Genomic DNA, 25677 nt, shown 5'->3' on the forward strand with positions numbered 1-25677 from the left:
AAAGCGTTATATGTCTTCCTCTAACCTCTTGGGAAACAAGAGAAGTAATGCTTGAGGCCAAGGAAGAAGTAAATGACAGAACTCTATGAGGTACGGATGCTAACACAGGGTGATAAATACTCACAAAGTGAAATCAAATGAGGTATGAAATGAGAACAAAGAAAAGGAAAGTAGGTAACTTCATGCTGTGCAGGGCTTACAAGATTGAAGCTTTGGTGACAACTGGTTTCTCTATGTAAAAATGATGTCCAAACCGGTAATAAACATCTAGGTCACGTGGTTTTATCTTCAGGCAAACAGAGGCAGAAGGACAAGAGGCTGGAGGCTGTCACTGGGTATTTTTTCAGATTACCCCAAACAAGATTTCCATGAGCAAAACGCTTACAGATCTGCTACACAACACCCCTCCCTTCAGTTTCCTAAGAACAAAAACTTTCTCTTCAGGTAGAACCTGGGGGAAATGAAATGCACAACGAGCCAGCTCTTTATGCACATGCAATACCAGCTAGTTCTCACAGCCACCTGAAGGAAAGGTTTTATCTTCAGCTCACAAATGAGGAAACCCAGTATTTCCAAGGTGCATTTTATAGTGAAAACAATCCAAGTTATCGATTTGGAGAACTGTCACCAATGGAGAATTATTCCAGGAGAGGGGAACAGTGGAGGACAGAGGAGAAAGGAACCAAAGCCAGGAGATGTAGTCCAAGCCATCAGACCCATTTCACAGAAAATGACTCTACAGTTAAAACAGTTAAAATTGAAAATCATACTTGTGTATGACCTTTATCTGTTCTTTTAGTGGAAGTGCATATAGGGAGTCCTTATTATTCACATGATCACTATGAGACCCTGAAGGGACAGAGTTGTATGACTAAGGTCATAACACTGTAAAATATTTTCTACGAATCAGTTACTTACTTACTGAATGAATTCAATCATTCATGCTCACACCAATTTCTTTATCAATCTCTCCCTGACTGTGCAACGTTGAGGAAGACAGTACATACACAATGCAAATCACCCACAAGTAAAGCTGAAAATCTTGTAAAAAAAAAAACTAGTCAGATTTCAAAAAGTTGGTTACAAATGATGTTAGCAAAAATGAAAATTCACACACAAAGTCCTTAACAAATGAGGCAGACGTTATTGTGATGTCACAATACATGAAGAAAAAAAAATCAATGATGATAAAGTGTTTCAAAAAAAGGAATCTGAGTATTAAAGACTAAAAAAGATCCTTGGAATACTGATAGGCTCTCAAATATTTCTGTAAAACTGGCCATCTTTACCTTTATAGTGATTGTGACACTCCCACGTGAAATACGATCACACGACGTTTGGAAAAATGTGCCAGTAATGTCATTTTTTGAAATTTGAAGTATCATCTCATAGTGTAATTGAAACAGAAATTTTGTTTGTGATACGACAAAATAAACTTACTTTCTTAGTATCTCATTTTCACTCTTCAGGGGTTCTTCCGGCTCCCAGGTACTTTGCATTAGGAAATTTTTGTCCCTGCGTTTAGGCGGCTTCTTAAAAAGGACAACCTTTCTAGCTTTGATTACCCTTAGATAATATGAAGCAGCAGAAAATAGAAATAACTATGCACCAAATTTTAAGATGAATGAAACTGAGAGTGTAAGCACTGTTTTAAGCCCATTAAAAGCTTCTCCCACATGAAAGTTTCAGGTGAATGGTGAGGGCCAACGCAGCTGGGTGAAGTGTGACCTCAGCTTCAGAAAATTCAGTTGCAGCCTTTATTTGCTGAAGAAAAGGGAAGGAAAGAAAAAAGGAGTAAAGAAAATAAATCCATCCCCAGCTCACAGAAGCTCTCGAAATATACTGAAATGCGTTCAGTAGAGACGTTTCCATTTAATTCTTGAGCTGATATGCAAAGGAAAGCTATGGCAGAAGCAGGGTATTTTTTTATTAAAAAAATGTTTTTAAGTTTATTTATTTTTGACAGAGACAGGGTGCGAGCATGAGCTGGGGAGGGGCAGAGAGAGAGAGGGAGGCACAAAATCCGAAGCAGGCTCCAGGCTCCGAGCCGTCAGCACAGAGCCTGCTGCAAAGGCTCGAACTCATGAACCGTGAGATCATGACCTGGGCCAAAGTCAGACGCTTAACCGACTGAGCCACCCAGGCGCCCCAGACGCAAGATATTTCTAAGCGCTTTACTGAAGAGCAACAGGTAACGTGAACACACTCATGTTGATTAGGTTATTCTAAGACTTTTTTCCCCACTCACTTTCTTAGACTTCAGCATTTATATACTTTATCCTGTATCACTTTTGTCCTTCAAAACCCAAGGTAGAAATTATTAGAATACTCTCAGTAAATACAAATGTAATGACCAGCCCTTCTCCAAGGAAGGGGGAAAAAAAACCAAAACACCAATCTGTAGAAAAATTAACACTTAAAATTTGGGACATAAATTTAAAAAATCAATCCATTTATCTTAGCAGCATGATCTAACATCAAGATATGTTTTTAAGATGGTGTAACCTTTATGTGTGTGATGAGTATCTGTTTTGCTTCTTGTTCTGCTCAGTGCGCAGTTGGAGTGTCCCTCTTCTCCTCCCAGACACCCTCTAACCTGGGGGAAACATTTCATAGGGTTTCAGCAGGACCCAACCCAACCCCCACCCACAGCTTTGTGCACAGGAGCCAGCCTGGGAGGATTAATCCCCGACTACAGGAATGGTCACAAACAGTCACCAGGTCTAACCAGGCCTGGCTGCAATTCTGGACTTTCCTCCCAAGCCATTTCAGAAAACTTGCTCTCTGCACTAGGACTGCGCAACTAGAAAGATGCGTCTGGAGCTTTCTGAGGGCTGTCTTCTTCATCAAATTGTAGCTACTCTATATAGAATAAAGTCCAGGGGGGCGCCTGTATGGTTCAGTCGGTTAAGCGTCTGACTTCAGCTCAGGTCATGATCTCTCAGTTTGTGAGTCTGAACCCCGCGTCGGGCTCTGTGCTGACAGCTCAGAGCCTAGAGCCTGGTTCTGACTCTGTGTCTCCCTCTCTCTCTGCCCCTCCACCTCTCTCTATCTCTCTCAAAAATAAATCAACATTAAAAAAAATTAGAATAAAGTCCAGGAAAAGCATCAGCAGAGCTAAGACTCAAGACAAAAGCTAGGAAGCAACAGGTCTGATGATAGGTTCGTATTTGGGATCTATTTCACCTGAAGCCAGCCCCTGTATCCACCAACCAGATGAGTCATAAAATGCCCTGTGTGGCTTACAACGTTCCGGGAATCTATAAAAACAATGAAACCCTCACTACCATTTCTTTGGGCCGTAGTCCTTGAACAAGAAAATAATAGGACTGGATTAGCTAGAGCAGGTATTCTCTAGGATTTCCCCCTCGCTGTGTAATTCTGTCAGTGGGAATTTCTGTCAACTAAATGTCCAAGTGCTTGATTTTAAGCAGGAAAGGTGCAAGTATCCAAGAAAAAGGTGCACAGTATTTTTGGAAACACCTGCACTAATGCTTATTCATTTTTTATTTGAAATGTCTTCCATTAAGTCAAGTTCTCTGGTTTTCAGCTCTTCATAGACAAAGTTGAAGAATTATTTAAAAAAAAAATAAAACCTTTGTGGTAGCACTTTTGATTCTGTTACAACAAATCAGGTTGCTCTTCTCTAATTCATAACTGAATCTCACCAGTGGTTACAATTAAAGATTTAAGACTTCATGCACAGGACAGCACAAACCATTTGTAGAAATGTACTCTTACTGAAATTTCATTTTATTAAATATTTTCTGATTAACAAAGTTCTGACCTCTAGTTAGATCTCAAATTTGCAGCGCCTTACAAACGGTAAACAATGATACAATCAAACATGGAAAATGTATGTCGTGTTCCACCAAAATAACTATAAAACCGTGTGATATAAAATGAAAGTATATCCTAATTTGAAACACACAGTCTTTTCATAACTCTTCTGGGTCTGTAAAGATACCATAAATAAAAGCACTCTAAAATTGGTCTTCTAAATCAAGTTCTTTCTTTTATTCACAAGTGTATCCAGAGTTCTTAGAGCAGTGTATGGGGCACACCGGAAACACTAAGTATTGACTGGGTGACAAACGAAGGCGGGCAGGACTGGCAGGAAGAGAAGAGGTTGAGGAGTGAGGAGGCACGGAGGGATGAGGGAGGCAGGAAAAGAGCCAAAAAAGACTGAGGAGGAGAGACCCGAAAGGAGGGAAAGGGGAGGAGAAGGGAAAGGAGAATCCAGGGAAGAGCCTGAGGAGGGGGCAGCCCCCCCAAAAACAGGGGGTGGGTGGGTGGGGGTGGGCGCCTGGGAAGAGGACTCCGGGGGTTGCCACAGGAGCCTGAGGGGAGGGGTGGAGAGGTCGGGAAGGACAAAGGAAGTGTAAAGGAGAAGGGCAGGTGAAGAAGAAAGGAAAACAGAGAAGCCAGAAGGGAAACGAGGAAAGAAGACAAAGAATGACGGGAGAGAAGAAGGAAGGGAGAAAAGATGCTCCTACCTGAGCATCTGTCATAACTGAAGGCCACTTGGCATGTATGTACTATGCAAAATCTTAACGTTCTGACTCAACTCCCATGAAAGTATTCAGCCGATTAATAAATTCACTACAATTCATATTATATACATTTATCTGGCTACATGATCAATAAATTAATAAAAACAGAAGCTATTACATCACATTTTTATTACACGGTTTTTACAAGCTTCATCTTTTAAATTGAGAAGCATGAGACAGTGTCTCTAAATTTCAAACAACTTCCTTACTGAGCACCAACAAATAAACTCAACGGCGATGGGACACATCTTCCCCAACCGGTGCAATACTAAATCTTCCAGGCCCTTTAGCAGCAAGTGACGACGAGATTACCATTTCCTGGGATGATGACATCACAGCTCTTAGTTCTTCCTTTTCTGGTTATTTCCCTTTGCCAAGTGTGCGTGTTTGCTAGAACTCCTACCTTCCTTCACGTCATCTTTGTCTCTGGATGCCATTTTACTAGAAGTATCCTTTATATTTGTTGATTTTCTCCTACTTTCCTTGGCTTTAGCACTTTTGTCTAGGCCCACGTTCTCCTTCTCTCTGGGCTTTTTACCCTTAGGAGACTCTTTCCTGGATATTTCTGCATCGGGAATTTTCTTAGCCTTCCGGTCATCCTCCTTTTCTTTCTTCCCCTTTCTTCTCTCTTCGCTCTTACTCTCCTTCCTTGACTCGGGTTTCTCTTTTTCCTTCTTGGGCTCTTCCTTAGTGAGTTCTTTAACTTTCAGGTTTTCCAATCAAAGGAAAGAAAGTTTATTGAACGCACCTCTTAATTCACAAAACAGTAACTTAGTGCAAACGTATGCTCTTTATCTCTCCACACACATGAAATGTTCATTCAGAAAGTGCTTTAATCCTCTAGTTTTCAATCGGCTAAAAACAGATGCAAACCTCTACAAAGTATCCACTATCAAAAAAATGCCAGAAACTCGCCATCGTATTTTTCCAGTGGGAAGTTATGACTTAAGATAAGACTAACATGCAAGATTATTAAAATTGAGTCCATCCATAAAGGCAGTACTTTGCACAAAGGGTTAGCAACTCCCATTTCACAACTGTAATGACATAATTAAAGGAACACGGCAGCATTACAAAAAAAATGTCCGTAACGTGCAAGTATTCGTACGAAGAGAATTTTAAAACTTTTAGTTCTAACAAAAAGTGATGCCCTTAAAATATTTGTGCTTACGAGCCTTAAAAACATAATGCACAAACGGAAAAAGTAAATGCCATTTAATTTTCTTAGCTAAGAAAAAAAAAACCCATATTCATGAGTATGAAATTTTAAGTTCATCACTTACAGTGCTTAAAATGACAAGCAGAACTTTTCGCCTGCTTATATTCAACATTACGAGATCAGTATTCCTTTAAATATGTTTTCTTGTTAATCTATGTAAAGCTGCTCAAGCCAACATGTTGTCCATCCACGCTCATAGGCGAAAGAGCAAATAAATGGAACATACAGGTAATTCCAAATTTCATCTAAAACCAGCCCGCTTTCACCCTGTTTTACATGAAGTGTAACAGAACTGCTAGCAAAAGCTTTGAATTTTAGCTTCTCACTCTCTCATTAGGAAATCTTCAGAGAAGCAAGGTGCTTACTGAATTATACAGCATTTAAACAGAAACAAAGAAAATGAAAGATTTCCTTTAATAAGATGTGGAGATGTTTTTGCCCATCAAAATTCACATAGCACAAAATGTTACTCAATTCTTCCTGAAAATCTTGTCAAAACCTTCTAAAAATACAGACTAACATTCATAAAGAATCAATTGTCCAAATCCTCACTGACTTCAACACTGTTTGTAGAGGAACAGACATAATGTCACTGCACGAACACACGTGCACTGCTCTCAGATCTGGTTCTGCAGTTTTTACAGCATTAAATCCTTACTGCTGGATTTGCCTCTTCAGTTTGAGAAGTACAAACTATACTTTATTGGGTACTTATTTCCTAATTACTGACATAAGAATAAAATGGTAATAATTTTTCTCTTCCTGGGAATTATTCAGGTGGAATACGAAGTGAAAAACGTTTCAAATTCCCTAATCTTAAAATTAAAATACAAACCGCAAAACCCTGCAAGTCACATAGTCAAAGTCTCACCTGTTAACGTTTTACCAAAAAACAAAAAAACCAACTAAAAACACTAGAGGCCAAGCACTTGAACATGAAAGAATATTGCAAGTTTGTAAAGGAAACCATGCACTGCTCCCATGCCCCTGTCCTTAAAGGACATATAGGTCCTATATTTATATTTACTTTTATGTTTATATTTATATTTACATTTATTATTTATATTCATATATATTTATATGTGAACAAGAGAAACCACAGGGATATAAATAAAATCAGGCTGTAATAATAAGCTGTTAGCCTACATATAATGGTTGGCAAGTCTAGTAATTTTTAAAGAATTAAAATACGAAAAGACAACAAATTCTATAGCAATGAAATACAGACCTCCAGATTATAAATCTATGTTTTCATTTCATTGAAAACTAGAAGTTTGCTCACACTCTCTCTGATTATGCTCTAAGACACTACGTCATCAGAGCTTTTGAAGAAGTGAAATCCATCAGTGGAGAATTCACCTTTTTTCCCAAAAGTCATTAAAAAATTCAAACTAACAAAGGTTTTAGATTACACGATAGCAAGTACAGAAGTAAGTTTATATGTAAGAGAACAATATGATATCGTCATGTTTTTAATATCAAGTCTGTTACAAAAGTCTTGATAAAGTAATGAAGGAAATTACCTAAAACTATAGGCTTGAGGCAAAAAAATTCTTTAATGATGCTTTAATAAAACTACTTATGACCAAAGGTGCAATGCAAACCAAAAAGCATTAGTAGCCGCAGTAACATATCTAGAAAATGTCATGCATCTTCAAGCATTAAACTTGATTCACTCAAGGCTAATTTGAAAAACAGAAAATACCTTTAGCCTTAGTTTTTCTCTTGGCTACCCCACCAGGTCCTTCTGTCGGTATTTACAAGATGAAAATAGGTTATAAACAGAAAATATTAAGGGAATTAAAAATTAAGTATCTTTAAAAACTAAGCAAATAAATATAGTCAAAATCAATGCCTCTATTAAACAAATTAAGTTAAACTTACCATTCAAAAAACATACTCCTTCAACATATGTGTGTGTGTGTGTGTGTGTGTGTGTGTGTATATATACATTTCATACATAAAACCTTACTTTCACTATAGCAAAAATGCATTATAATCAGCCTGTAATTCAGTCAACTTCATGACTTATCTTGGACATGAAAGGATTTGGGGCTTCAGAAATACTTAATTTCCTCTGGAAATGGCATTTCCCTCTCTGGTGTGGCTGCACAGCCAGGGCCTTGTGCTTAGCATGACACACGAACAGACCAGGGAACTTTACTCTCCTACTCAATCATCACTGCCATCCAAAAAAAGGACAGCATATTTTGACAGGACTCTAATCATTGCTTTTTTTCCTCCAAAGTTTCACACTTCCTTTATAAGAAATTACACAAGCAAGAATTACACTGTCATACTCGTGTATCCTTCTACTCTTCATTTTAAAATTTGCGATGCCTTTCTATTTCTTATCTTGGCAAATAAAAGCTGTGATAATAGGTTCACCCTCTAACAAACATCAATACTACATACCTCTCAGTACACTGTCATTCTAACCAGCCTGTATTCGGCATCCTGGGCAACTGATGTTCTCAGTTCTATCCCCCCGTCACATAAATGCTATTTTATACTCATGTATCAGCAAACTTTCCAAGGTGGCATTCCAAGTTGCCAACACACTTCCTAGGCTTAGAGTGGGAGGTGTGGTGATTACCGGTAACTGCCGGTGGGGGCGGCACCATGCACGAACCGTCACTCAGCAGTGAAGGGCTACGTTTGCATAAGAAAAGCCCCCAAGCAGGGGCGCCTGGGTGGCGCAGTCGGTTAAGCGTCCGACTTCAGCCAGGTCACGATCTCGCGGTCCGGGAGTTCGAGCCCCGCGTCGGGCTCTGGGCTGATGGCTCAGAGCCTGGAGCCTGTTTCCGATTCTGTGTCACCCTCTCTCTCTGCCCCTCCCCCTCTGCCCCTCCCCCGTTCATGCTCTGTCTCTCTCTGTCCCAAAAATAAATAAAACGTTGAAAAAAAAAAATTTAAAAAAAAAATAAAAAAAAAGGAAAGCCCCCAAGCAGAACCTACTCTCTGTTTCTCAAAACCCTAATCACACCCCCATTTTCAGTATAAGATGTTTTCACTCGTTTTCTGTTACACTGTTCAAATCACCCTCCATGCCTAAATTCCTTTCCTCTTTCTCTACCCATCACCTTTGCTTCCATCAAATGAAACAGTCCATTTGAGAATGGCAATTTATTTTGGTTGAAATATTATTATCAACAGATGATAGCTATACTTGTGGTGAGCACAGCATGACATGCAGACTTGTCAAAACACTATGTTGCACATGTGGTATCAACGTAATATTGTGTGTCAACTATGCTTCAGTTAAAATAAAAAAAATATCATCATCATTATTCTGGGGGGAAAAGTATTAGTGTATGCCTTACTATTGACTACACATAAAAAGAAATGTAAATTAACTGTTCCATATGGCTATCTATATCTGTCCAATTACTTATACACATACGGAACCATAACTAATGTGTGTGTGTGTGTGTGTGAGAGAGAGAGAGAGAGAGAGAGAGAGCGAGAGAAAGAGAGGGAGAGGGAGAGGGAGAGGGAGACAGAGATGGAGACGGAGACAGAGACGGAGGGAGGGAGGAGGTGGGGAGGCAATCATTTTTCACAGATAAAAGTTGACTCTTTCCTAAACTCTATTAAAAACAGCACACGACCCTGTAATACTGAATGCCATCTTGGACCACTCCCCACTAAAGTTTATCTCAGAATGAAATAACAAACTTATACTTGTAATACCAACTTTTAAATGAGCATCATCCAATGTGCAAAAGAAATGAACATAAAACATCAAAATGCATGTTTAATGCTGTTCATGTCCCTCTTCTGACTCCTGCATGTTCTCTCAATGCATGCCCAGATTTTCCTGTTAAAAAGCTGAGAGGGTTAAGAAGCAGACTCCCCAACTTCCCAACCCCACTGTTAATGATACAGTCAAAAGAGCTATATGGATAAAAAAGCTAGAGTTAATGTCTGACATTAATAAAATATTAGATTAGCGAAACAGGAAAAAGTAATGGGTGCTTTATTTAAAACTTTTCCAGTTTGGGCACAAATCCTTAAAGTGATATATACAATGTGCAATGCACTATACAAAATGCCAAAGCATCAACTCTAGCTACCTTCTCTGAACTTAAAGTATAGTCGATAATTTTTCAATTATTTTTGACATGATAACGACTGAGCTAAGAATTTAAACCACAATTATCATATTCAGTCTCAGAAAGCAAGGGTTTAGGCATGAGAGAAAGCACAGCACCAAGAAAATACGATGCTCACAGAGGAGCCCTTACGAAAAGAAGAAATGAGAGAGGAGTCAAGAAAATGCAGGGCTCTTCAAGTCGAATGTGCAGTTTTAGGAAGGAAGGTATACACAAAGGTTTAGGATGAGGACATAACTTAATTATATTAGTTATTAAATGTTCCATAAGGTTCTGCAGATTACAGTTTTACAAGCAGAAGAGGTGATCACAGTATAATGAGAAAACGTAGGTGGAAAAAAGGTGACCAAAAACCCAAGGTGCTTATCCCCCCCACCCCCACCCACCCCCCTGCCGACCACCTTCTTCTCAGAAGAAAAATGATCATATGTGGACTTTCCCAAGGTTCCTAGGGAGCAGAAAGGATGAAGTATTTGTAAGATTTCAGTGTGTTTGAATGTTTGATGGCTAGTCCTCTAGTGTAAGGGAAAGGCATGCCTATAGGAAAGAGAAACGGACCTAGCAAGAGGAGAGAAATTATAATGAGGCCAGAAGATGCAGGGGTTGCTACAGGGAAAGAGTCAACTCTGGGAACCAGAAGATGCAACACCTGCAAAAATGACCAACGAGAGGAAACGATGAAGAAAATTGTGAGAATAAAGAAATGCTGTAACATGTAGAGACATGAAGACAACAGAAGGCAAGACAAAGATGACCGTCTTGGTAAAGGGAAAGCAAATTCATCTTTATGGAAGAAAAACAGTGACTCCAGAAGATGGAAGAGCATGTGGAAGGTTCTGGATACCTACTAAAAGAGGAACTGTTAATGACAGTGAGCACTTCACATAGGCTCAGTTCAGGGAAATTTAGATAGACCTTTTTCCATAAATGACACGAAGCTCAGTGGTGAAGGGGTTAGTGGTGATCCAGGACGAGCATATAGAGTGGGGAAAAAAAAAAAAAAACACCTTTGGAAACATTACAGAAGTGGCTCCAGAGAAAACCACAGGCAAGTACATAAGACTTTGTTTTTAAATAATTCCTAAGTATAGACAGAATTACATTCTTATTTGTAACTGTGGTTGATGTGGACTCCCTTTAGCATCAAAAAATCAACAAGCATGCCTTATTTTTCTCCTTTTCTCTCCTTACTACCATAGCCAACAACCAAGGACAAAAAAAAAAAAAAGGGAACAATTTTATCAATCACGTTTATTTATTTTTGAGAGAGAGAGACAGAGCACAAGCGGGGGAGGGGCAGAGAGAGAAGGAGACACAGAATCTGAAGTAGGCTCCAGGCTCTGAGCTGTCCGCACAGAACCTGATGCAGGGCTCGAACTCAGAGACCGCGAGATCATGCCCTGAGCTGAAGTCAGACACTTAACCGACTGAGCTACCCAGGCGCCCCTAAAAGTCTGACCGTTTTCAAGGTAATTACTGTAAATAGCTCTGTTAACTATTTGAGAATTTTTGAACAGCAAGTTTTAAAAAGCAGGTCTTATGTTCTTTCCTTAGAACATGAGTTGCCTAAAAGTAATTAATGTTATTTTGGCAACTGCCTCAGAGCCACTATCCCACACACATTTTCAAGATGAAATGTTCTGTATCAAATTAACATGCTGAATCATTAAGCCAATGGTTGGTTCCACCACATGCAACAGACATAATTTTAGAAGACTGGCTCCATTACAGAAACCCAAGTAGCTACTACAGGTTTTCGGAGACATGGCCATACACTTGGTAAGCTGGGAATCGCTTTGTACTTGGGTCTCTTCAGCCACTCCCATGGCCCCTGGTGAGACCTGTGAGTCACCCTGAGCTTTAGTTTTTCACCTTCCTCCTCCCCATACCAAAACATCACAATTTATTTCAACGCTGACCACAGAGAGAGAGAAAAAAAAAAAAAGGCCCAATTGCCTAAGTTCTCTGAGCTATGCAGAACTGTTGCTCTAGAATGGATGCCTACCTAGTTCAGCTAATGCCAGGACACTACACCAATTTCTTTTCTATTTTCAAATAGATGTCATAACAGTATTATCACAGGCATTTTTGAATAAAGCAAGCTACAAACCTTCCAATGCTCTGTGGTAAGCGGGGAAGGGAAGATCAGAACAGAAGAGAACGGAATGACTAAAAGTTTAGGAAGGGATTATATCCAGAGACGGAAAGTCTGAATGAAGATGCAAACTCAAAACCAAACCTATGAGACATGGGAAAGCTCACCTTAGACCTCAGTTAGCACAGGTTTACTGTATGGAATTCATAATGGCACTTCTCTTGGGGAAAAAAAGGAGTCCAATAATCTTTTCACTTATTTAAGCTGGTTTCGGAAAAAGAAAAAAAAACACCTCAGTATTTCGTTATGCAATGAGTAACTCTTGAGGTTATCACTCATCAAGACTAATAACCCCAGTAAATATTTAATAAATGTCATACGTTGGCTTCAGCTTTGAAGAGGGATTCAAATGAAGCCTACGACCTGATTCCTAACTTTAAGGAGCTCACAATCTAGTTAATATCTATTCCTATGTATTACTTGGTTATGCAACTAACAACAAGTATCAGAGGCACAGAATTTGGCATACAATTCTATCAGTCGACTTGTATAATAAAGTCTGAGTCAGTGAATTTCATGAAAATGCTCCACATATGCGTTGTAATCAAAGAAAATTCCACAGCCCAAATCACAGAGAACTATTTATTTCACAGACCAGGATCTCATTTAGAAAGGATCATGAATATCAATCACCAAAAGGTGCAACTACCAAGTGATCACTCAAATTAAGAATAACTGCCAATGCCTTCAGCTGCTTTTGAGAATTCTCCAAAGCTTTATCAGGGTAGAAAGGAAACATTGTATTCAAACTGTAAGTAAGTACGTACACACCAGAATTCAAGCAGAGAAGTTGTGCTTACATGTCTGGATACAGCTCTATGAGGCAGGTGGGTAATTCCTAGAATAAAGAATCGAGTACAAGATGAAAAAGCACCATCACCCAGCATTCCATTATGTCTGGGGCATCTACCTGATTCTCCCAGGCAGGCAGCTGGCAGCTAGGCTTTAGGGATTTAACAAGACCAGCACCCACAAGATAGTTCTCCAACTGCCTTACGCCCCACCACTCATGTCCCAGAGAAAACTGGGACCGAAAGAAGCTACAATGCAGAAAAGAAATCCCCAGAGTGCCACTGCTTGGTTTTTAAGCCAAACACCAGCGAACCCGACTCCGCAGTTCTAAGGTCACAAGGCTACATCTGAACACAGAGCACATTCCGCGACGTTCCTCTGGTTGTTCGAACTGAGAAAAGCAGAGTAGATACGATACAACTTAAAATTGCATGACTACAAATAAAGATTCCAATGTACAGAATACAATTTTGCCTTTTTAAGTCAGTTCCTAAGCTTAAAACACATAAAGCTAGGGAAATATTTATACTATGAAATAAAAAATTATACAATAAATCCTTAGAAAAATTAAAATTTATAACAAATACAATACAAAAAATTTAACTGAAGTAATTTTGATCAGCTTCAAAATACGCTACACTTGTTTTGCAAACAACTTTATTTTTTCTCACCAAAACAAGCCTTAGCCACAAGTTGAAGGAAGTCACAGAAGTCAGGGGTTCACGAGCTCCCTGTTTTACCTTGATCAGAGACTTTTCAAAAGGGGTGACTAGACAGGGTACTGGAAAAATAGAAAATTATCACCTCACTTATTTTTCACTTACAAAAATAAAGCATAATTAATTTCTGTACATAAAACGTGCATTAGTATCATTATCACGGCACAAAAAAAAAAAAAAGAGCCTGATGAGAAATTAATGATTCCAAACATTTTTAACACACAAATTTAATTAATTTACTTCTCAAACTAATCACACATCTTCTAGAGTTAGTAGTAATGAACACTGAAACAAGACTGCTTTAAAGCATGACTGCTCTAAAAAATACATCTTAGATGTCTGGCTACATGAATTTCATTAAGCATGAGGCATAAGATTATTTCGAATTTAAACCTAATGAATTTTGACATTTCACAGTACTCAAATCCAAAGTGGAAGACACAATCAAAATGGACAAAGGCTGCATAAACTTTCAAAAAGAACATTATTAAAATCACACTCGTGTGTTCCAGGATATTAACATTTCAAAATCAGAAAATTTCCACTGTCAGAATCATTAACAAAATCATATTCCCTGAATAATTAGGGAAGGACAGACTAGAGTTTTAATAGCCATGTAAGCTTCAGGAGATCACTGTTCCATGTACAACATGCGCATCCACATGCAAAAGTAGCTTTAAAATAATGCTTTTTAAGATTAGCAAGTTGCAGTTTTTTTCTGACACATGTGAGTGGTGGGTAAAGGGGAAGCTGATGTGCTTCCTGTGTTCTGATTTCATACTTTTACGTTCCGGCTATTGCTGAGCTGAGCTGCATACTTATAAATACCTAAATAGCCTCCAACTGTGATTTCCAGCTGAGAAACCAAATTTGTCAAGTTCCCCTCTGGAAAAAAAATGGGTGACTTATCTACCTTACCGAAAGCAATTTGGTTAAATACAAAAAAAAAAAAAAAAAAAAAAAAAAAAAGGAATGAATATTTGAAAAGGAGAAATTACTATAGCTACATAAATGTTCAAAAAATAGTAACATATTCAAATTTTAAGCTCAATGAGTAATCAAAGCTAAGTTTCACAGAGAGCTAAGCTAAGCTCAAAGAGATTTCAACACATGAAACACCACTCCCTAAAAGGTAACAGAAACCAGAGGTCCTAATCGCTTTGAAGCAGTAAGGATACACATAAAGTCTCATTTTATGAAATGCATGTCATATACAGTTAATACAATTGCTTTTACTATTACTGAAGCAAATTCTTTTTAAATAAACTGATTAAAAATGTTTTCAAGGTTTTCTAATGGCAAAAAAAATCATTCTCCTGAAAAGAATTACCACTTTAGTAAATTTAATTCATAAATCTAAAAACCATATTTTACCTAAGCTGAAGTTGATAGTCACTTAATAAGGAAATAGGGAAAAAAATGGAAAAAGACTTATTTAGGATGAATAGTTTTAATATGTACAACATTATTTAAGATACATATTCACATTTTCCCTCTTGTGTAGTAATATGCCTACTTAAAAAAATACAAATTTCTTTCTCTGGATGTGATTTGGAAATAAAATTAAAAATAAATTTTGCTTTTGTACAGAAATATTCAGACATACTGCTATCTGAATACAGTAATTTCACTACCCTAAGGCAAAAACATGGGCTTATTTTCAAATTATTTTAAAAGCACCGTTAATACAGAATTTTACACTGAAATTTGTATTATCCTATCTGACAAATCAGTTAGCCTAAACAAATTACAATAAAGAAAATCAGCTTTTTAAAGAACCATCACTTTGCACACCAGTCATATTAATTACAGAGAAGCATTTAATGTATGATTCATGCCAGAAACATTTTTATAATCAAGTGAATTATAACCATCTCCATTAATAGTGTGTTAGAAAGACAAGCATCAAGGGTTAATCACAAAACAATTTGCCATTAAGCCTTCTCAATTTAGTTCAGTGAATACATAAGTTGCAACAAAACGATACAGAAACCAATTATACCACCAAGAACAACATCGCGGATGCACTTTGTAGACTACTACAAGAATGAGGGGTGCCACTTTCTTCTCTAGAGGTGGGGGAGCCGAGCAAGGGACTAGCTAGGAGCTGTACTGGGGAGAGAGATCACGTGGTTGCCTTTTACTGTTTGAGCACAGCTGCCCCACTGCGCGTTAAGCCCTGGGTGAGCAAAGGAAAGAAAGAAACAGGAGACTGCTTCGGGTTTTCATAAGCCAATGACTTCAGTCCCTGAATCAAAGTTACTGGTTATGTAAATCCAAAATGACACAAGTCTTGCCCTGAACCCCTTCGTTCTGTGACGTACCATCAACACCATCTGCGGTTTCGCTTTCTTCTTCTTCTTCTTCTAGCATTTCAAAAGGAGTCATTATATCATAGAGAAATGAGAGGAAACCATAAAACCAATCTGAACTCTCCTCTGCTAAAATATTAAGGACTTCCTCAAGAGAATCAATATTTTCATTACTGCCATCTTTGGTCAGGCCTACATAAGAATAAAGGAAGAGAGAAAGACAAAATAAGGAGAGCAGTTAGGTGGAAAAAAGAAGTTGAGGAAGAGTGATCTCAAAAAGGATGTGCATCATGGTCACAGAAGTTTATGGAAAAGGCATTTTGGAAAATAAAGAGGCTGATTAAGATGCACACCTTACAATCAACTCTCAATCATATGTACCACGGGAAAGGTCCAATTCGACCAATCCTCGCCATTCCTACCAGCCCCTAACCAGGTTTGCTTTTGTCTCAGTAGAGAATCTAGAGCCCCAGAACACAAAATTGCCTCAGCCAAAATCAATTGATTAATGTCAGTGGAAGAACGAATGAAAGTACTATGAGGGTAAAAAGATAGATACTTCTGACCAACCTCCACAGTTGCGGAGTTACCAACCAGATATTATCGAGAGTTGATCATACAAGCATTTACATACATCAGTCCATATGCATTGGAAGAAAATAAAAAGGTTCATTTCCTCACACTTTTCCCCTTGGACCCGGAGTTAACTTTAGACACTCTGGAATTACATGACTCCCAAGATCATTGTCGATAGCATCCACGGATAGACATGTACATGTATTCAAATTATATCAGATAATCAACTTGAAGTTTAACACAGTAAGATGTTAGCTGTAATTTACAGTGTTCTGGCGACTGACTCATGGTCCTGTAATTCTGACCAAGGGTAAGAGTCAGTTATTAATCATAATTCACTCTGCTTACCAATATTAAATTTGATCCAGGTCCCAGTCAGTCATTTGCTAAGAGGAATATTCCAAGGTTCTCTTTCCATACGCCTAAGAAATAAGCTTCTACTGCAAAGGCCCTGGCTCCTGTTTTTGTTGTTGTTGTTTTGTTTCGTTTAAGTATTAGTCCCAAAACAGGCCATCGAAATGGAAAGAAAGCAAAGTATGTATTTATATCATAGGTTTTTTCCTGTGAAGAACTGGCTTTGGGTAAGAAACATCTCTGGACCCAGTAAATATAAAAATCCACCAATACTGCCAAGCCATATATAACAAAACCCATAATTGTGAAGAAGAAAAAAAAAAAAAAACACAGGGTAAAGGGCTTTGGCTGTAAAAAATGTGAACATCCATGTGACTTTAGAGCTTTTCAGATTATAACCACCTCATTGAGTAGGTCAGGCTTGGACAACTCAAACTTTCTCCATGTGGCATAACCGCCAGCAATCAATATTGGCAGCTAAGCTACAACAATAAGACACCTAGTATAAATATTAAAGTATACAGTGTATTTCCCCCACTCTGGTCCACAGAAGAGCTACATCATATCATTCTTTGTGTATGGGGGGTAGGAGAAAACAAATTGCAGTATTCTGGTATTTAAACTACTTGTTGGTACAACTAGAATGTTTTCCGCTGAACTTAACAGTTGACAAGGGCTATGAACCGAGGAGGTCTGTATTTCCCATTCAAATCTCTGTGGGAGTAACATTGTTTCTTCTTCTTGCCTTAAAATACTACAGCTGTATATTCACAATAATCATGTTTCTTTTTCTCCATTTTCAAATACTAGTACTTCCAAGTATCAAATATAAATTATAAACCTTTACTACCCTTCAGTATGACAGGCTGAAGTGTTCAACAAATATGCAGAAGTATCTGGACAAAACTATGACTCAAGTATGCAACCTTCCTGTGGTTCTTAAGGCAAAAATACTACTTCAAGGAGAAAAAGGGAAATATTCTGGGGATATAATTCCTCAGCCTCTGAGAGCAGGCCTGAACCCAAGGGCAGAGGCGAATGCCTTTGAGTGGACAAGATCCAGTTCACTCATGGATGCATCCAGTCTACAAAAGCTTATCAAGGCTCTAGGAATTGTGGACGGTGTTCCTCTTTGTTCCCCAGCCATGCCTGATGTGGTGCCAGCTAGGTGCTAGTCACGGACAAAAGGACAATCGCGTAATCCTTAGATAGTGTTACTCTACGATGATGCTACTCTAGGCATTTAGTCCTTGGATCGTTTTCCTGTTAATTTTATTCAGGAAACAAGTTTTCAGAGAATACAATGTCCAACAATGTAGTTTTCAATAATCCAAACCATTATCAAAGATACGTTATTTTAAGTAATTTGGCCACAGAAGTAGGAAGTATGTAAACAGGCTGAATATTTTCGAAGTATATCATAAGGGCCATGGCCAGAAACAATGAAGTGAGATTAATGATGGCTGTTCAGAATATCTTGATTTACCCACACATATTTCATTCTCTCTTTATATTCCACAAGAAAAACCAAATCTTAAAATGTGAAATGTAAATATGAATGGGTACATTTCCTCAAATTGATAACATTTAGATACACGCAGATTTAAGAGTGCAGAAAGAAATACTTATGAAAGAAAGGCCAACCCTACGAAAGTTCAGCATATCTCAACTGTTACTATATCTACAAGCCAAGCTCTCCCTTATCTCCAGCTTCCTACCTACGTCTGTCCCTCTGGTTTCCCTGTGCCTTAATCCAAAGCCCATACCTTGAGCAGTCTCTCCAGTGAGAACGTACCCAACAAGTCTGGTTTATTTTGGGATACACACTCACTGAATTTGCTCCCCCCACCCCAATACCTTTCCCTGAACATACAGAGCCCATTAATGACTCTGTAACCAAAGAATTCACCAGGCTCTCGTTTTCAAACGACCTGCCAGTAACAGAGGTACAACTAAGCTACGATAACCTCACCAACTAAAAAAGAACTTTAGTTATAAAATTCAATTCCAGTCAAGCTTGTATTTCATGCAGAGAATTCAATCACTACAGAAATAGGGTCCGAGGACATAAGTGAGCCAGACTGCTCACTTCTGGTTTGTTTCAGCTAACTGTGAAGCCACAGGCTAACTGTGAATTAGGACATTTATACGGTAAGATAGTTTATCTTAGCCTTTGTGCATTTAATACTCAAATGACCAAAATGAACGCTGAGATTCACCAAATTTGGTTCTACCTCCAAATATACAATTTTTATAAAAGGAACAAGTTATAATTTGCCCATACCACATATATGTCTATTGTAAATGGCAATGTTCTAAGTTATAATGAATTAACCTCTTAATGGTTGCTTAAAAACATTACAGGAAATAAACTCTTGCAAACTAAAACACTAAAAATCAAGTTATTAATGTATTTGCTATAGGAATCAGTGTGTTCTATAGGCGAAATAATATATTTTAATATTTAATAGTTGATATTCCCTGACAAACCACATAGCTGATTTCCAGCCCTCCCCCCAAAAAAACCCAACAAAATGTAGCAGATGGAAGTAATATTATCTCTAAAAATGAGGAAACATGGCCCACATGAAGTTATCTTTAAAATGAAAAAGCTTCACTACTCAGAACCCATCGTTTAAAGTAATATAATGGAATAATAAACCATTTATAGGCAAGCAAATTAGCATCATTCCAATATGTTAAATTCTATATATTTTAATTCTTTTACATGTCCTGGATTATAGTCCTCTGAGGATTTACCATATTCATAGAAAAATTTAGATATGTAATAGCAAAATAATAGAAAATTCCATTAAGGTTAAGACAGAGAAAAAACTTCATGGATAGTAAGCTTCCACTGGCAAGCAGCAAACCTAATTCTCACTGAGCAGTAAGAAGCAAACATAAACTAAGGTCAAAATTAGGAAGCTAAATTACACTTAGTCACAACTATACCTTTTTTTTTCATATTTAGAAGTTACTGTTTTATAAGGAAGTTATGATTGACCATTGGTTATAAATGTGATATCCTCCCATTTTTTTTCATATCCACAAAATAGACACAAAACTGTGTGTCTAAGATGAATTTCTTTGCACTAATACTCTGGCAAACATAGTGTACAATACCATGTCTTATTTGAAATTTTTCTAAATAATTTAGTATATAAAATTTTAATACATGTAACACTACATAGTAAAGCAAAGGAGGCAATGCTGTTTCACAAGCAGAAACACACATCTCACCAGGCCAGATTATATAAAATATTAAAATTAGCACCTTCCTTTCTAGGAAGGCAGCATTTTAAAACAAATGAGGGGGGGCGCCTGGGTGGCTCAGTCAGTTAAGCGTCCGACTTCAGCTCAGGTCACGATCTCGCGGTCCGTCAGTTCGAGCCCCGCGTCAGGCTCTGGGCTGATGGCCCCGAGCCTGGAGCCTGCTTCTGATTCTGTGTCTCCCTCTCTCTCTGCCCCTCCCCCGTTCATGCTCTGTCTCTCTCTGTCTCAAAAATAAATAAACGTTAAAAAAAAATTTTTTTTTTAAATAAAACAAATGAGGGACTATCACATATTTATATATTACAAGAAATATCTCAATGATAAAAGACAGGTAATTCTAGAGATAGAAAGAGAAAGTTTCAAGATTTCTAAAATAAAGAAACCCAGCCAAAAACTACTGGTTCATATTTTAATGTTACCTTTAAAATATGCATAGGACACTTTAAAATGTTTAGTACCACTACTTTATTTCAAAATGAATTTATGTAAGTCTTTAGAAACTTACATTTTCAAATGGAAGTGAATTATGTCAACTGATGATAATGAATGGCTATAATTACCATTATCTGAAAACAGGCTAGGACGTTATCTATATGCTCAAATATTAAGTTCAGAATATGAAGTGCTTTAAATCTGAAAACAGATATGAAATTATTATGCTTATAAAAATATTACGTGCGAGAGCTATACACTTATCCACTTATAAAAGTAAATTGAGGGGCGCCTGGGTGGCGCAGTCGGTTAAGCGTCCGACTTCAGCCAGGTCACGATCTCGCGGTCCGTTGAGTTCGAGCCCCGCGTCAGGCTCTGGGCTGACGGCTCAGAGCCTGGAGCCTGTTTCCGATTCTGTGTCTCCCTCTCTCTCTGCCCCTCCCCCATTCATGCTCTGTCTCTCTCTGTCCCAAAAATAAATAAACGTTGAAAAAAAAAATTTAAAAAAAAAAAAAAAAGTAAATTGAAACGTAAGTCCATGGAAAAACAATTAAGCCTCAACACATCAGTAAGAATGAAATATACAATTAAATTGGGAAAATATCTTCCATAAAATGTGTACGACTGACATAGATATTATTAAGGCAAACATATTGTTTTGTTTCCAGCAAAAAGTAAAGAATCTACTTGCCTAATAAAACTTTGGCATCATCCACATCAAAATCTCCATCACCATCAGCATCATAGACTCCCAGTTTTCCTGCAAAGGGGAGGAAAAGATGGATGGGAAGAAAGGAGAAAAGTTTGATAAGGTATTACCACTTACTGCAGGCCTGAACATTAGCCATAAATGTTACCGATCAATGCAATTCTTTGCTCTCTGAATCCTGAAAATCCTGAAGATCCTAACTGAATACCTTACCTACAAGTAAGTGACAGGCAATTCTCTTACAGATTCAGGAACTGTCTGGCTAACAATCTAAGAAATATAACTGAGATAAAATATTTTCTTTAAAGTTTTAATAGTGTCTGATTTAATCCTTTCAGAAGAATTTTATTACGCTACTAAAAAAGATTTTAGGCAAAATTTTCAACATATATAAGAAACATTCTTGAGGTGTTTCTAACATGAAATTTAATGCATCTAAAGTAGGAAAGTTCCCACCACCATCAATATTCAAAACAAAAGGAACACCCGCCAAACGTCAAATAAAGACTAAATATAATTAATATTTATTAATATCAAGTATAAATACTGAAAATAAGAGGGCAATTAATTTTATATTTTATAAAATAATGATTTACAACAGAAATATCATGACTCAACCTTAAAGACTTCTGGAAATAAAGTATGTAAAACTGGCTTTCTGAAATTCAAAGGAAAACTTAATTATCTCACCTAAAACTTAATTAGCACTAGCTATCTATTAAAGAAAAAAAAAAAAGGATTAAACCACAACTTGAGAAGACAACAGAACCAGAGCCTTTCCTCTTCAAGCAGAATAAATATGTATCTTAAGGCTTTATTATCTAGGAGCACTGCTATGCTTAGCACTTCAAATATGAGTCGGATACATTCAACCCTAAAAAATGTCCTAAAATCAACATGATTTATAACTCATTATAGGATAATGGCTGTGAAGAGACATAACGTACGGAAATATTTTAAACAACAACCACAAATACAGCATTAGTACTAAAACATCAGTTTGTAGTACTGTTATCTCTTTAATAAAAAGTAAATTAAAACATTGCCTAAGAGCAGGCAGAACTTTTGGAGGAAAGTGGCTGTGATCAATCTTTACCCTCCCAGAGCCTTCGTTCTACTTAGGGAACTAGTTAACTTGCCATGTAGAAGTCTGGTTTAGAAAACACATTAGAAATGATGGTGATAATAATAATAATAGTAATAATAGTGAAGGACAGATAAGGCAGTATCGTTTCCATTACTAAGAAAATAGAAAGCACCGGTGTGCACGTTGAGGCAATCTATAGCACAGAGCTCAAGTAACATTAAAAAGACAAAATATCAGGGCGCCTGGGTGGCTCAGTCGGTTGGGCGTCCGACTTCAGCTCGGGTCATGATCTCATGGTCTGTGGGTTCAAGCCCTCTGTGCTGACAGCTCAGAGACTGGAGCCTGCTTCGGATTCTGTGTTTCCCTCTCTCTCTTCTCCTCCCCCCTTGTGTTCTATCAAAAATAAATAAACATTAAAAAAAAAAAAAGATAGAAAATACCATACTTTCTGAACAAACTTAGAGGGGGAAATTGGTCCTACCACTTATATTCTCTGATGCGTGTGACAACTAAGTTAATAAAATAAGGATGACGTGGTTTTTTTTTTTTTGTTTGTTTGTTTTTTCAACATTTATTTATTTTTGGGACAGAGAGAGACAGATCATGAACGGGGGAGGGGCAGAGAGAGAGGGAGACACAGAATCGGAAATAGGCTCCAGGCTCTGAGCCATCAGCCCAGAGCCCGACGCGGGGCTCGAACTCCCGGACCGCGAGATCGTGACCTGGCTGAAGTCGGACGCTTAACCGACTGCGCCACCCAGGCGCCCCAAGGATGACGTTTTAGAGACATCACAAGTAGACTTAAAATGCATCTCCAAAGGCCTACCTTGAAGTACCTCTGATAAGTTATAACGGAAGTCCTTTGCTTTGGCTGCATGCATGTAAAAACATGAAAGTTGTTACTTGCTCTTAAACGTATAATAATTTTAAATCTCTTCTTTTGTTTAATAGATGTTCCCTAGCAATATACCATAATACGTCAACAAAAGCACAGATGTACTCAGCCGTTTGTCTCCAAACTAAAATTCTTCCTCTATTACTCTCACAGTCTATCCAGAGACACTCTGCTTTAATTACAATGAAAAGCTTCAACCAAAGGGAGATTACACATAAGCATGTTTTGCCTTTTCTCCCCCAGAAAGATGACTATAATCTCACATCTAAAGCAGAAGGCTTTATGGAAGAGAGGGGATTTTCTATGCAACCTGCTACATATAGAACAGCACGGGATTTGTTTTCAGTGACAGGGTCCACATTTTTCACTGGATTATTAAAGAGGAAGACCACTTACAATAACCAAAAAGTGGAAACAACCCAAAGGTGCATCACTGATGACTGGATAAGCAAGACGTGGTATGTTTCCATACAATGGAATATTATTCAGCCATAAAATGGAGTAAGTAGTGAACCTTGAAAACAGTATGCTGAATGCAAAATGTAGGATTGTATACGAAATATCAAGAATAAGCAAATCACAGATGCAGAAAGTATACTAGTAACCTGTACATTGCCAGTAAACTGTACATTTTCACATATTAACAATATTGAATTTTATGTTATGTAAATTTTATCTCAATTTAAAAAAAGACTTCATGAGGCAGAAAAAAAACCAAGGAATATGACTCTACAAATGGTAATGAATCATTAATGTAAAAAGTCATGAACAACTGCAGTGATTATTGGGAGAGAAAAGGAAAAATCAGGAGAAAGGAAGACAACTATCTGAAATAACATGACAACTGCAACAGCAGACGGACAGTACCTAACACATGCACACCTACACATACATGCACACCCCTATCCCAACACCTACACGCACATGCACACACACCAATCTCAGCACCTACACACACACACGCATCCCTATCCCGGCACCTAAACAGCACAGACACACCTTTATGGCAACACCTACACATACAGACACACCCCACCTCACCACCTACACACACACACACGCACCCTTATCCCAACACTTACACAGACACACCCCCATCCCAACACCTACACACATACCTCTATCCCCTATCCCAATACCTACACATACATACCTTTATCCCAATACCTACATACATATACACACTCCTATCCCAACACCTACACACACATACAACCCATCCCAGCACCAATATATACACACGCGGGCGCGCGCGCACACACACACACACACACACACACACACACACACACACACACATTCATTCCAAAAAGAAGAAGGGGTATGCTTCAAAATGCTTTCTAAGGAAGGGTCTTGCAAATTGGGTCCTGAAATAAATTCAGTGGCTCATGAATACTTAAAACTCCTAACACGATGAATAAAAATGAGAATACTCCATTTCCTAAGAGTTAGGTGCTATTTGATAAAACTTTTCTGTGAGATATACATACAGTATAAAGCCTTTTTTTTTTTAACTGCAGCTCATGTTCAAACAAGCTGAAAAGTCATTACTCCCAGGTAACCCTGCTAACATCCCCTTGTATTCCCACCCTGTTGAGAACAAGCGAAAGCCTACAGAAATTAAAAGTATGCCCCCAAATAATGACAAATCTTTAAGATTACTAAAGAATGTCTTTTATGCTTTTACAAATTCACAAAAGAAATGATACCAAAATTCTTACCTAAAACTTCCTCATAATCAACAAGATCAAACCAGACGACAGCTACTGATGTCCAGACTCCCAGCAATGCAATGACCATAAACCATGTGAAAAATGAACTTCCAGAAAGTCCTCCTTTCCTCCCATTTTTATGTCCTCCATGCTTTGTATCTGTTTAAAAATAAAACAGATGAACAATGTCATTATACAAGATGACACTTTATTAAACACCTCTTTTTCCTGAATTATTTCTCCAGTAATTTGAAAGTGTTTACATTGGTAAATCATTTCAAAAACAGTTTTCACTCAAATTCTCAGAACATGTTATGTAAAATGAAGATTTTGAAACAGAAAAGATTCTGTTTAGACCCAATACCACATATGTAAAACTCTGACTTAGAAGTAATGAAAGAAATAAACTACTCGTTGGCTAACAATTTTTTAAAAATAAAATTTGATATAACATGTGTATTATATTATGTGCAATACATATAATATGTATACCTTCCTTCTAAGTTCTTTACCCAAACCACCTAAATATAACCTCCCCTAAAGTTCAGTGCCTATCAACGATTTAATGAAATCCTATAGAAATGTAGCCAAATCCTTTTCTCTGACCCACTTAGTGTCTGTAGAATCTTAAAACGCCTCTTAATGGTCACAGAAAATATCTCCCCCCACAATGGCTCCATATTCTTATCCAGAGAAGGACAGAAGAAGGAACAAGACTATTTAGAGCAAAGAGAGGTCAAGGAAGAAGGGAAGCAAAATAGTACAATTAGT

The 25677-nt window shown here is 37.8% G+C and overlaps 1 protein-coding gene across 4 annotated transcripts in view; it reads right to left on the reverse strand.

Moving 5' to 3' along the window:
• ASPH (aspartate beta-hydroxylase) overlaps window positions 1-25677 on the reverse strand; it is a 232648-nt gene that overhangs the window by 167951 nt on the left and 39020 nt on the right. For all 4 annotated transcript variants that reach the window (XM_047841783.1, XM_047841784.1, XM_047841782.1 and 1 more), the window contains exons 2-3: window positions 24916-25065; window positions 21195-21263 (exon numbers count right to left, since the gene is read on the reverse strand). In XM_047841783.1, coding sequence (XP_047697739.1) covers window positions 21195-21263; window positions 24916-25065 — 219 coding nt within the window. The remainder of the gene's footprint in view (window positions 1-21194; window positions 21264-24915; window positions 25066-25677) is intronic.

This window comes from Prionailurus viverrinus, chromosome F2, assembly GCF_022837055.1.
Source record: "Prionailurus viverrinus isolate Anna chromosome F2, UM_Priviv_1.0, whole genome shotgun sequence".
Lineage (NCBI taxonomy): Eukaryota > Metazoa > Chordata > Mammalia > Carnivora > Felidae > Prionailurus > Prionailurus viverrinus.